This window comes from Manacus vitellinus, unplaced genomic scaffold (assembly GCF_001715985.3).
Source record: "Manacus vitellinus isolate BGI_N305 unplaced genomic scaffold, ASM171598v3 scaffold_88_pilon, whole genome shotgun sequence".
NCBI lineage: Eukaryota > Metazoa > Chordata > Aves > Passeriformes > Pipridae > Manacus > Manacus vitellinus.
This window is the reverse complement of record NW_021940861.1, coordinates 1,525,634-1,540,236: the sequence shown is the minus strand read 5'-3', so window position 1 is coordinate 1,540,236 and position 14,603 is coordinate 1,525,634. Positions and strand designations below refer to the sequence as shown.

At 36.5% G+C, this 14,603-nt stretch overlaps 1 protein-coding gene across 1 annotated transcript in view; it reads right to left on the bottom strand.

The window, feature by feature from the left end:
• Positions 1-3,833: 3,833 nt before the first annotated feature.
• Positions 3,834-14,603, bottom strand: part of CCDC91 (coiled-coil domain containing 91) — a 99,792-nt gene continuing 89,022 nt past the window's right edge. The window contains exons 12-13 of the mRNA XM_029965020.1: positions 10,927-11,040; positions 3,834-3,891 (exon numbers count right to left, since the gene is read on the bottom strand). Coding sequence (XP_029820880.1) covers positions 3,868-3,891; positions 10,927-11,040 — 138 coding nt within the window. The 3' untranslated portion in view covers positions 3,834-3,867. The remainder of the gene's footprint in view (positions 3,892-10,926; positions 11,041-14,603) is intronic.

Below are 14,603 nucleotides of genomic sequence, written 5' to 3'. Positions count from 1 at the left end.
AAAAAAATGCCAGGCTCACTTCCACATCCCATGCAGTACTGCTTCAGTATTCCTTATCCACAGAGGAGAAAAGGAGAGCCAGGTGCACCAACTCATCTTACACTACAACTTCCCATAAATCCCTTGCTTAATCCTTTGGATTTATACTGCTCTTTGAATTGGGTAAAGGAGTAGTGTGAAAATGCTCCTAAAGCCTCAATGTAAATGTTTCTTTAATCCTATTAAAGCCACAAAACAGGCCCAGCTGAAGGTGCAGGAAACTGAGCTGAGGAACTCTCAGTGACCCCACCACTACTGTCTCTCTTGGCACTGACCTGTTGGTCACAAGTTCATCCTGGGCATGGCACAGATGTTCTGACATCAGGAGGATTCAGGACAGCAACACAGGGACCCCTACATCACATGCTGGATGCAGGTGTGCTTTGCAGTAACATGAGGGGTTGCATTGGTAACCTAACCCTGAATTCTTCAAATAGCTGATACAGAAATAGAAGACAGGATTAAATGTTTTTAAATTCAACTTTGTTGCATGTCACAGAACTTTATGTTCACCAAACATGACACTGAATTCAGCCAAAAATGGTACAGCTTCATTGCTTTTTTTTAAAGTCAGAAGAAGGGGAAAAAGTTGAAAGAAAAATACTCAAGGTGACAACACACTTTAAAAACTGGGAAACTGGTCTGTTAAAATGTGTTGGTGGTAACATTTAGGGTTTGGACTCTCATTAATGTGGCCCAAGGGAAAATATAAACACTCTTTCTGAAATTAAATCTTGAGTTTGCCCACCGCAGTCTTGTTTTCAGCTTCAGCTGCTGGCACGTCAGCCTGCAATTGAGGCCTTGCATCAAATGCCAAGCCAAACATTCAGGAACAAGAATGGTAATGACACCCTATTTTGTTCTAAGGCATATTAAAATATAACAAGTATTAAAAAAAAAATTTAAAATCACTCATTCGAGATTAATAACTTAAAAGAAACTGATTTTCATAACCTCTCCCACTTGCACTTGTCTTCAAATAATAAACCTTCAGAGGAAAGCTGAAAGTCTGAAATCAGGCACACTTGCAAAACAATGACACATATCAAAATTCTCATAATAACTGGTTTACACTGAAGGGCATGAGCTTTACCTACAAAAGTTCACAACTACATTCTCTGGTGTTGATCCATGATTTTGCAAGTGACAACACAAATGGATCAATACATGAAAGTTACTAATCTGTAACACAAACCTTTGCCAGTGGGATCCTTCCTATTCACAATTGTAAGATACACTAATATCAGAACTCTGTCACTGGAACATTTTCTATCAGCCTCTGTTTAAGTTATCTCTCTTATTCCCACCTTCTTTTCCTAAATACACTGCATTCAAGGTGAGAGTTTTTTCCCTCTCTCTCTCTCTCCTGAGTCTCTGGCAGTATTCCTCCGTAATCTCACCTCGTACATGGATTGAGAGTACCAGATGAAATGGAAGATACAGCCTCTGTCCCAGGTAAGGAATTGGACCTCTTGCCCAAGAAGGGAATGTTCAATCCTGTCCATCATAATCCCAGGTTCTGTGATGTCTCATTACATAGGTACTATCCCCTATACAGGAAAAATTGCAGTCTGGATCTACAGGGGATGTATGGAGTATCTCATATAATCACTGCTCTAATACACTTATCCCTGATGGAAACCAGGGTTGCAAATTAATCTGACTCTGAGAGTAGATTGTGAATCAAACCAGAGATTAACAATAGTTTACCTGTCACAGGAGAAATGGAAGCTACCAATTCAGCAAGGAGACAAAGGAAAGAGTGTTCCAGGAATTGTAATAGAACTTGTTCCACTACTAACAGTGTTAACTTGAAGAATATGAGATATAACATAGTCTAGTCTGCCTACCCAAGAAACCAAATTCCAAGCTTTATCATTAGAAGCCGCTCCTTAATATGAATAACAAAAGTGTGACAAAGTAGGCATCAATTCATGGCCTAACCTACACCACTGTGCAGAAACCCTCCACCTTTATTTGCAGAGTTCATGGATTTCTTTAATCAAAGGGTGGTGAGCCACTGGGGCAGGTTGTCCAGAGAAGTTGTGGATGCTCCATCCCTGGAAGAGCTCAAGGCCAGGTTGGATGGTGCCCTGAGTCATCTAATGAAAGGTGTCTCTGCCCACAATGGGGAGGGGTTGGGACTACAGGATCTCCAAGGTCCCTTCCAACCCAAACCACTCCGTGGTTCTATGATTTTGGTCTGAAAGCAGGTGCTATGTGTTTGTTGTGCCTTCCCTGGAGTACGTCATCAGAAGGAACACAGAGTGCTGGATCCTTATTCCTGTTCTGAGCAATAGCTGGAGGCAGTTGGCAGCAAACACTTTTTAACCATGCAAGCACATCAGTACTCAACATGGATCACACCAGCACTCCTCCTGGAACCAAAAAGTCAACTGTGTATTTTGAAAACCTGAATATATAATAAAAAATTAACAGTCTAGTTACTGAAGTTAGTGTAGTACCGGGAACAGTTCTTTTCTGTTCAATCTGTTCAATCTGAGACATTAGTAGCTGTTTTAGAAGCCTTTCAAAGTACATTAATTTCACATTCACATGCAGTACATTTCTGAAAGAGAGGTAAGGAGGTTTCTTCTTTTATTTCCATCATCATGCCAGTCAGTTGTACAAATATATACTTTATTAGAAATAGTGAATATTTGTGTGAATTTACTTATAAGAAAATAAATACTGGATGTGCCCAGTTAAAAACTTCAGGCATACTTTATATAAATAAAGTAGAAGAATTGGTTTATGATCTAAATGTAATTATCACCTCAAGGATCTGAGCTCTTGGATTTAAAGTTACATTAGGAGTCAGATTTCGAGGGAATAATTGGTTGAGTTTCAATGGTTACTGGTAGTAGCAGTAGATGTATCAAAAAACTATCATGCAGGTATAGAAGCACAGAGAGGAAAGCAAAGGTGCAGTCAACAACAGAAGGTCAGGGGATTCTCAGCTAAACAGAGATACCTATATAACAAAAGTCTAGAAAGCAACCAATTTAATAATTCCAGGAAAGAAAAACTATAGATAATCAATAGTTGAACTCTATGTCAGCTCTTAGCTGGACAGGAAGACAAAATGCTATGAAAAAATTGCTTAATATGCAACACACCACAATTACAACAATGAGCATGAAGACTTGTGTGTGGGTGAGATTTTTCTAGAAAGATAATGTCACCTTTGTAAATAGAAAATTACACATCAATAGCAAGAAAAAAACCATGGAATTTTATCTGTCTCACAAGAGGGTCCAATAAACCTTTTTTATTTTCTATTAAATTGATGTTTGAAGGTGTTTTCTGGTCATAACATTGTTTTCAGTTCCTTTTTACAGTCATAGCCAGTTTCAGCCTCCAGACAGACATCTTATTTCTCTTCTACTGTACTGATCTTCCCTATTAATTTGATCTAGTTCTTCATACAAAAAGGGCTATAAATTACAAGGTCCTTATTAAGACTGTATGATCTATATGCTAACTAAGGTGTTTATGCCAGTATTGTAAAAAAATAAAGTTTTCTTTCAACTGCAGCACTAAGATATGTAAAGGGAGAATTTTAATCTGATTTTTTAAAAGACAAACTTCATTGACCATTTTCTGTGATAATTTTGATGGATGAATAACAGAGTAACTAACTACCACATATCTTCTCATATGTTCATGAGTGAATTACAGACAGTTTCTCAGACAATCTGAACAACCCAAAGGAATTTCCTGCCTCTCCTTAACAAGGTGGATAAATCTAATTAAACTTGAACTTCATGCACTCTTTACCTTAAATAACTGAATATAAGACACTAGTTTTCATCACAAAATCTTCTCCTAGAATATTGAAAAATGAGGAACCTGCAAAGAAAAGACTTCACATATCAGGAAAAAAACCTACACAGATAACAAGGGTTAGTAGCAATTGAAACATAGATCACCTTCCACAATCTTTTGAGATAGATGTTATGGGCTTTGTAGCTCACCTACAAAATCAAAGGTAAACAAAGAAAGTTCTAAAACTGCATTCATGATAAATCAAATCTGGATGACTATATTTAATTATGAAATGTAATACGTGGCACTTAAAAAAAAATGAACTGGGATTTTGTACCATAACCAAACCAGAAAGACAGTGTATCAGTTAGAAACCTACTCCAAAGGGAAATTAAAGGTCTAGTTGTTTGGCTTCAGACAAAATAAACATACAAAATACACAAATACACTCCATAAATCCAGTAGACTATTAAAAATAACCCTGATAAACAAGGATAGCCATGGGGGAAATTAGCAGTGTTAATCTGATTTACTTGTAGGGATTTTCTGCTGTCTTGATCATTTTGATCAATTGATTGCTATTTTTCTTCCCTTAAAAAGCATTGTTTCTACAATACATCTGTGCACAGAATGAAAAGCACAATTTCCTCTCCAAATGGTAAATACCTATTTCTTTCCAGAATAATCCCACTGAAACTGGGAAAATGTATGCCTTGGTCTTACCCAAGAGGAGTTGACCTTACACAAAGGTGTTTTATCAGGATAAACTAGTATTTTCCAAATATTCCAAGTCTTTTTGAGAAAAGAAAAAAAATAATTCTGGTTCCACAGAGGGAGGAACCTCCCACACATCCTGTTGACTGGACAAAGCTGCACAGAAAGCACCTGGTCAGAGAAGCAGGAAATGGGCCTGGAACTGTAGTTTCCAAAAATACCTGTATTATTACCAAACTAAGGGAGTAATTTCTCTATGCAGACTCAGAAGAGAAAAACTTGGCTTTTTCTTCATTTTACTGTAAGACAGACACAGCTTATACCAGCTTGCCAGTGATCCTTAAATATAAATACTGTTGTTGAAATAGTCCTTAGTTTCCACAATATCAGAAAAGAAATGATCTATTACATACTGAACCCCAAAAACATGACTCTTTAGCTTTTGCAACTCTGAAGTGTGCACTTACATTTTGGTAAACATTAGTCAGAGAAATGCAATGCTTAGTTATGTTTTCTTCTAAAGGTTATGAGGCACAGCTGCACAAATCATATGGGAACACACAGTAGTACAGTGAGTTTCATTGTAATGGTGACATCTTTGCTCCCAGTTTCTGTCCCTTAAATCAGGATGGGAGTGCATTCATGACAAGTGTCTGACTTTCAGGGAAATAGGGGCTGCAAAAACAAGTCTGTCATTCAAATGTTTACTCAAGTCCTCACTTGTGAGCTTTCCCTGGTAGGTCAAAATACGCCCTTTAAAGCCAATGAAAGCTGTTTACAATGAGCAGACAAAACGTGACTGCTTAATATACTTAGTGTTGCTGTCAGAAAACAAGCAGTACGTTTTCCTGAGGGAAGATGAATGCCAATGTAAATAGGAAAAATTAAAATTTTCTTGCTGGCTGGTTATGTTGGTTCAGAAACTACAACTATAAGAAATGTTTAATCTAAATATTTATCTCATGGAGTGAATCTTTGTAGTTTAGAAAATTTCTTTAAATAACCTATTCAGCACAACATTTATTTGGTAGGAAACTCTCTCTCATGACTTACTTTGTTCTATGTATGCCACCTTCAAGAATTAATTTTCTTCTCTGCACAGCTAATTAAATTAAAAATTAAAAAGTAGATAAATAGTAGGCACAATAACATTAGACCACTACATTTTTGTCTGCTATAAATATTCAAACTGTAACATATTGAATGACTATTTTTTTAAGCATTGAATTGCAATGAATAGGTTGTAAATTACTAAACTATGAGATTTATAAACAACTTCCAACCTGTAGCATAGAAAATAAAACACTGAAACTGGACAACAGAATACTTTTGTAGACCTCCATACCACAAAGCTTCCTAATTTGTGTGATTTTAAGAATTGACAGTGCTTAGTTTTTAAAAAAAAAAGTAAATAATATCTGCAGATTATGTACAAGAACTCCGAACACTGTTTAAGTATGAAAAAAAAAGATGAAGTGAAGAATTTCCTGATCTTTCTAACAGCAAATAATTGGAAACAGATCTTAGTTTGAAGTACAGTAGTGACCAATTAATTACTTTGATCATTAGAATTTTAATAACACACCTGGATATATAAAATTCAGGTAGGACTCTTTAGGTGACTGTGATATACACACATATACTTGTTTAAATCAGTATTACACAGCTTTCAATATTTTCAGACTTTCTGAATTATTGAAAAAATGTTTTTATTAAATTGGGGATTTTTTTGCATTCTATCTGTAAATAATATAAAAAAATCATCCCTGCCAGTCATATAAAATAGAGGAAACTTCTCTTGTTCTTCCACTCACATATTTGGAATGCTTTTAACATACCTCTGAAATTTCAGTCAACCTTGTAATCACATCACACACAGAAGCAAACAACAATCATGAAAGTTCCTCAGAACTGCTCACAAACTGCACTTTAGGACAAAGCTATGTTTATATTCACTTCATTCAGGACCAGCAAATTAAGGAAAGTGTGTTCGGCGAAGGGGCCAAGGCCCCACGTGAAGTCCACACGAACTGGAGCAGGGATAGGCCCAGCCTTTCTTTATCCTCCTAAAAGAGCAGCATGTAACCATCAATCAGGTTTTAAGCAAAAATATTCCAAGAGCACTACAGTTGTACAGGGAACTGCTGTGTCTGTGTCTCACAGTCCAGGGATCGAGGTTTTGGAGCTCTCATCCCAGGCTATAGTTTACAGCACAGTAGGCTCTACTTCTTGCCCTGATCCCCAGGTAATAAATACAGGTGTGAGTCTATACACACACATACATGTAAGAGCCTACATACAGACATGTGCATGTATGCCACCATGTCAGCATGATGTTTTAACAAAACAAAACTATCAACCCTTGAGAAAACCCAGAGCTGTTCCACCTAATAAGAGGGAACACCTTCACAAACATTCAGTATAAAACCAAACACTAGAATTTTTAAACAATTAATGCAAAAAGCTGATAAATGCTCCCCAGCATTTACTACCACAGGCATGGGGAGCCTCAAGGGCTGGACTATGGGACTTAGTACATCTTGGGCCACTTCATGTGCTGGGGTTTGTCACAGCACTGGATGTTTCCAGAGCAGTCAGATATCAGGGACCATAATGCAGGGCCAGAGGGGCAGGACTGTGAACATCAGGCAACAAAAGATGATAGTGACAAAGGACTTCAGGGAATCTTGAGCTTACATCAAAATGAACGGATTCTCAAGGACAATAGTTTTCTTACTCTTTACTCATCTCACTCTAAACCAGACTGTAAGATTTTGCTTCCCTCTCCATCCATGTCTCAGATACAGGTGGCACACATATATGCACTGGATACAAAACAAGAATAACATTTATTTCTCTGACAGAAGTGGAAGCAGTGGCTTGCCATTTAGTCATCCTTCAGTGCCCACCTCCTTTTTACCTGTGTGCTTCACTTCACCTCAGTCCCCTCACTTCCCACCCCACCAGCAGCAAGGTAAAGCATTGTTTTGCCTTCCTGACACTTATGTGCAAACACAGGCATAGCAACTCTACCTGGTGAAATATACCTTCAGGCAATTAATAAAGATAAATTTCTGGACATAATGTGGATGTATCTTCGCTGGAGAAAGCAAGTGTGGCTAATAGTTGTACCAAGTGTATTCAAATTTGACTTAGAACAATTCTTCAGCATGTTATGAATATTTATATAAACCTCTACAAGTCTGATAGGTATAGAAGATGTCTTTGAACAGATAGAACAGTCTTACTCTAGTTCAGTTTCTATGCTTCATAAAGGTGACTGTTACAAAATAATCATGAAATAATAAAGAATGAAATTCCTGACTGTAATTTCCTTCACGTCTTAGATACCCAGATTCTTAAGATGTTACCTGTGGCAACATAAAAATACCATTTTTCTAGTATCAAATTCTTCACATAATACAGAATGGAGAAAACAAACTAAAGACTGTGGTACCTAACTTAAATTGTTGCCAATACAGTGCTGTATATCCATAAAAACTTGGGATTATATTTGAAGTATGAAATGGCATAATGACAATGCATGGCTCATCTTTCATTTATTGTTTAAAAACACCTGTTTCTATCCCAGTTTACTGGGTTTTTTTAACTTGCAGTGTTCTTTATCTGAAGGTGAAAACAAGTGCCAGCTAATTCTCTGCCAGCTTAAGTGACTTTTTTCATTTCAATACAGAGGAAGGTAGGTTTGTCCTTACCATCATTTTAGCACGATGATATTCCTGTTTTTTGTTAAGTAACTTTCTACTAATTCAAATAATCCCCTGCATTTGTCCATTTTCTTCACTAAGTGGCTGTTAAGCTCTATATACATCACTGATATGCTGGTTTCATGGTTGGTAGGTCTCAACACTTTTGGAAATGCAACAGGAATTTTCTATGGTTTACTTTCAATATGTACGTTATGTTGACACAAATGATTTCTACAAATAGTTATCAAATCAATCTGTTTTTAAAAAGACTCGTTCACAATCCTTTCCAACTCAAAGCAAATATTAATATTATTTATTTACTATTATTTACAATATCATGTTGGACTACATTTATAATGCACTGCAGATTTTGTGGCATTGCCAGATCCAACTTCTATAAACTGTTATGGAAATTCTTCCAAGAGTCCAAGCACAAATACAGCTGTAAATACTCATTAATATTTTAAAATATTTGTAGCAAAACTCTAACTGCCAAAACCACAATTGTATTTCTTAAACTGATATCACAACTATTTTATAATAGTATTTGTCTGTTAATTTTTTTATAAATTATATAACACTTACTAAAAAAAAGCTTTAATAAATAAATTGATAAGCAATTACAAGCTACTTTGAAAACTGATATATTGATGAAATGTAATTTGTACTATTAGAAAACAAGGTGGATAAGAATCAGTTTATGGCCCCTTTTCTGAAGCACTTAACCACTGCTAACCAGGTACAAACACTGGTGTGCCCATGTCCTGTGGTTTGAAAGAGTCTACAAACTGGTTTTCAAAACAACGATGAAAAGTACAGAGGGCATGTTACCTTTGTAAGTTTATAACTGGGATGCCCCCATCACTCAAAGGACAACAAAGGTCACAGAATCCCGGAGAAGAAAACAAGGCATTTACCCTGAGTTCTTTCTAGGACTTCCTTCCATAAGCTGCTACATTTTAGCATAGTCCATAAACTATATTTGTTACTCTTACAGGTACATGGGCTTTCACCAAGGTCCATTTCCTCTGCCTGTTATGTAATCATATAAAAGCTATTATGCCAAATGATTTGAAGTTAAATACATCTTTCACTCCCAAATACAGGCAGTCTTTCTAAATCCTATGCCAGAAAAATCTAGATGATTTTTTTTTTAAAAAAATTAATGGATATGTGTCAATTGATCAATATGAGAAAAAAACCTGACTGAAACACTTCGGTATACAAGAACTCTCTAGGAAATTAATGGAACTTATGTTCCTTCAGGATAAACCAAAGAGGATTTCGTTTTTTTGAAGATGATATTTTCATTGTTTCAACGCTTTGTGAAAACTTCACGAGGGCAAGACAGGTAAACAGCAGCCAGGCAATGACATAATGGCAATGAGCTCCAACTCTGTGCATTCTGGCAAAATTCCATTCCTAGCAAAAGTGGAAATCCAAGAGATTAAGGACAGATGAACTGCTATTGAAGTATCTGCAGGAAATGACTGTCAATTCAACATGGTGTGATCTGTCAGCATCTGTGAGCATCTGCAGTAGATGGCCTGGATGGTCTGCTCTAGAGGTCCTATTGACCAATTTATTTATGACACAAGTTATTTTAATAGTAGACCTACTTTCACCTTCCTCACAGCTTATCCTTTGTCAATAGCTGACTTCAGCTATGCTCAAACATCCTTATGGATCATGTTTTGCACTGGATTCTGTTTAAGTGTCTTTGCAAATAAAACAAATCCTGCTAAAAGGAAATGTCTCCACACAGAATTACCAAAGGCACTCACCCAACAGTAAGGTTAACTAGTAGCAGAGTGAAACTTCTAAAGGTAAATCCTATTTACCATAATACTACTCAACCCATAAAATCCGGGAATACAGAGGCAGTGGCCAAATGCATTATTTCTACTTCCTTCTCAGGACAACATTACCAATTAAATTCAAGTAGAGTGACTTTATTTATTGAGAATACTGAAACTGTACCTTGGGCTGCTACTGCTGTATGAAAAAGGGTTTTAAAAATTACTTTTTGTTTGTGTTTTTATAAAGAGCTTCAAAGGGGAGAAATGTATTATATTTTTCTCCTCCAACTGAACACAAAACAAAGTTCTCTGAGTTACATTTTACTGTTTATACACAAGCATTAAACTACCACTATATAGCATTAACAGAACAACTGAAAACAACTTTCAGAACATTACAAGATTTCATAACAAGTCCAATGCACTGGCTATAAATCACTCTCAACAGAACACCAGTACATTTTCAGGTTGTATATACCCTTATAATGTGGGTTGAGAGTAAAAGTTAATGACTTCTTTGTGCATGCAAACTGCACAATAAAGTCATCTGTTAACATAAAATAGCATCTGTTAGTTATACTGAAATGTTTTCAATGAACTGAACTCAGATCACAATTTGAATCTGACAGACTGTATTTATGCCCCCATCTTTATGTTACTCTAAAAAGAAATGTTGTAAATTTTAACCAAAATGATAATTTCTGCTTTTTGGCTTGAATGAATTTAAAGGTCTATAAATATATATATGAAAAGAAATATATCATAATAACAAATTGTTTGGAAAAAATGAGTGAAAGATCTGAAAATCTAACTCCTGATTCTGTTTTCTTGTGCATTTTAAGACTTTACCAATTTCTCACTGATGAAGTGAAACCCATTAGCCACTGGTAACTCACCCTTTTCTGTTCTTTAATATATTCCATCAGTTCCTCTCTTGTCCTTTTCACTGCTTCTTCAATTGCCTTTTCACTTCGTTTCTGCTCCTCCATTAATGCTTCCTTGACAATTTCCTTTTTAAAAGAAAAACATTTAACTGTAAATGTAAACAAGTCTTTCACAAATGTAATAAGGGTCATCTCTTTTCTTCCTACTAAAATTATTATCACCTCCACTCTCCTTCTTCAATAATAGTCATCCTAAATATATGCAGAATCTTTAAAAAAAAAATTACAAATTCAGTATTTTAAATAGCGAAGGGCAAAATAAATGAGGAAAAAAGAGAGAAATAATAATTTTAAAGGTGTATTAATAGATGCATAACGTTCCCTGAGAGCAGAAAAAAATAAAGCAGTACAGGTATTACTTTCCAAGAGAAGCAGGGATGGCAGGGATGTACTAGCTGCTGTTACTAGACCAGACTATTTCAGCTGGAAGAGACCTACAAGATCATCTGGTCCAACTGTTTGAGCCCTTTGGGGCTGACCAGGGATTTTCTAAATGCCTCTGACACACTGACAGGCCTGGGGCATTGACCACCTCTCTGGGAGCCTGTTCCAGTGTCTGACCACCCTCTCACAAAGAAATGCTTCATAATGTTCAGCCTGAACATCCCCTGGTGCAGCTTTGAAACATTCCCACAACACCAAAGTTTGTTTCAAAACTGTAACCAGAAAGTTTGTGTCCAAGCTTTGGGAATTGCCAGGGACATTCTGTACACAGCAGTAAAAAAAACAACAGAGGATACCCACCCAGCCCTGCCTCTAAATTAGCATTACTCTACATCAAAAGCATTACAGTAGAGAAAACCAGGGGCCACTTCTTAAAACATCTCTATCACCTGCAGCACAACTTATCTGGTTATCAGCTCAGGAAACAAATTCCTCCTCTAAAGTCACTGCCCCAAAACTTGAGTCCCAGGTTCCCAAAGCCACTCATGAAATAAGTAACAACATTATTGAGCCAAAGGGTTCTGCTTCCAAGATTCAGGAGAACAAAGTGACAAACTGAGATTCCTATAAATCCTGAAAATCTAACGTTCTCAGAAACCATAAACATTCAGTAAAAATAGTACCACATAGTATTAAATGATTTGTCAGGGAGATTCTTGAGACAGGGAGATGGAGAAGTCAGAAATGTATCAGAAATCAGGCAGTGGTCTTGGCAATTCCTATGCTTTTGTCCTAGATATTCAAAATTGGAAGTAGCAGAAGCACAAGAGGTGCACCTGCAGAATTAAGGAGGAAATGATGGAAAACCCCCAATGGTTAAAAAAAGGATCACAACAGGACTTCTAGTGTATTTATTCACACACATTTAATTTTTTTTAAATCAAAATTTGCAGAAAATGAGAGGTAAATATACATGGATTCCTTATTACTCTTCACTGATTAGACATAACACTGTTACCCATAGGTTTGTTTATAGGTTTGCTTGACTGCAGAGTAATACAGAAATTTTATGACACATATTTACAACTTTGATTTGTGGGAGAGAGGAAGGTTGGCTGGAGAACAGGTGGAATTCTAAGGTTTTGGAAGTAGAAGATATTTAGGAAGTTACATAATTCATCTGTACACTTAAGATCAGAATTTTACAATATGCTATTCGTGTACAAGATGAAGAATATCACCACTGAATTGTATAAAACTCCATTTCTAAAAGAAGTCTCTTCAGTAGAAGCCTTTCAACTGAAAAAGAAAGTTCTTTTTCTTACCTTTGGCTGTTTGCTCCTTTTCAGCCAAAATGGAATAGTTTCTGCAAAACTACACTTTTGCTATTTTTATAACAGAAATAGTCTAAAATGCCAAATTTAAAATATGAAACTATGTAGTCCCCACTGTTCTGGAATCCAGCACATATGAAAACCATAGTTGTGAAAGGTGATTATAATTTTTTTCTATTTTAATTCAATTTACCAAATAAAAATCCTGAGAAAAAGGTTTCTTTCACTACAGAACTCTGGCAAGACTAACAAAAAAAGTACAGAAAGTTACATATTACACAAATATGCTGTTCTTGTAATTATATTCTCATGCCAGTTTAATTTGTCAAAATGTCCCAAAATACTGTCCTGTATTAGAACGTAAGAAAATCCCATCATGTATCCCATTAAAGTCTTCAATGCACACTAAAGAACTGATAAGGTGTTGTATCCTAATATATAGAAAATTTTACATTAATAAAATACTTACAATCAATTAAAGTATCCTTGATATGATAAAAAGGTATCCTTAATATGATACTTGAAACACCATATTTTCCAAATAGATATTTGGACTATAAAATCCAAATAAAAATACAATTAATTCTACAAGTCTATTAACAAAATGCAAGAAAACAGAAACCACTAGCAATACTTTTACAGAAGACTAGTCTAATACAGCAAGAAAAAAATAAAACTTGAAAGAATTCTTTTCCATTTCCAGTGACAAGTTCCTAAAATTAAGACCAGTATTAAAACTCTGAAAAACACACAGCTATGGATAACAGTGAAAGCAAAGTTGTATAACATCCTGTGGAGGCAATGAGCAAGGCATACCAGAATTATGTTAATTTTTACTCTTTGTTATCATTATTTTTTTCTAGAGTAAGAAGTCGATAAAAAATGTTATTTTCTAATATCATATTTCTTTACTTGTTTTACCATTAATAAAACATTACTGATTACTTCTGTAGTGTTAAATAAAGAAGTTGCCTTAACTTTTTACTTTCTTTTTTTTCCTTAGGCAAATTCAGAATACTTAGAAAATCTTATAGTAGGGTTTTATAATAAGGAGATCTAAAGGTTCTCCTAGCTTCCCAAGAAATTCCAAAGAACTGAAGATCTAAGAATTCAGACAAATCCCTCATTGTTTTTCAGTGCCTCACTCTACAGCATAAATATTAGATTTTTCTATATATTCCCATCATCCAGCAGTTCAGAAAAGTTTGAACAATCCATCATACTTGAAAAGTCACAGTGCTCAGGTGACCCAGATGCTCCAGAGACTGGAATTGGGAAGCATCATTCCTATTTTCAAAGAGGGCAGAAAGGAAGACTTGGGGAACTACAGACCAGTGAGCCTCACCTCTGTCCCTGGGAAGGTCATGGAACAGATCCTCATGGAAGCAATGCTAAGGCACCTGGAAGACAAGGAGGGGATCTGAGACAGCCAGCACAGCTTCACTAAGGGCAGGTTGTGCCTCACCAGTCTGGTGGCCTTCTATGATGGAGCAACTGCACTGGTCAACAAGGGAAGACTAACTGATGTCACCTAACCAGACTTCTGCAAGGCCTTTGACACGGTCCTACATGACATCCTTATCTCCAAACTGGAAAGACATGGATTTGAAGGGTGGATAAGGAATTGGTTGGAAGTCCAAGTACAAGGTACTACACCTGGGCCAGGCTCAACACCAGACATAAGTACAGACTGGGAGAAATCCTGCCAAAGGCTCTGGACAGGCTGGGGGTGCTGGTGGCAGCAGCTGGACATGAGCCCAGGTGTGCCCAGGGGGGCAAGAGGCCAATGGCACCTGGCTTGGATCAGCAATAGTGTGGCAGCAGGACCAGGGCAGGGATTGTCCCCCTGTGCTGGGCACTGGTGAGGCCACACCTCAAATCCTGTGTCCAGTTCTGGGCCTCTCACTGCTG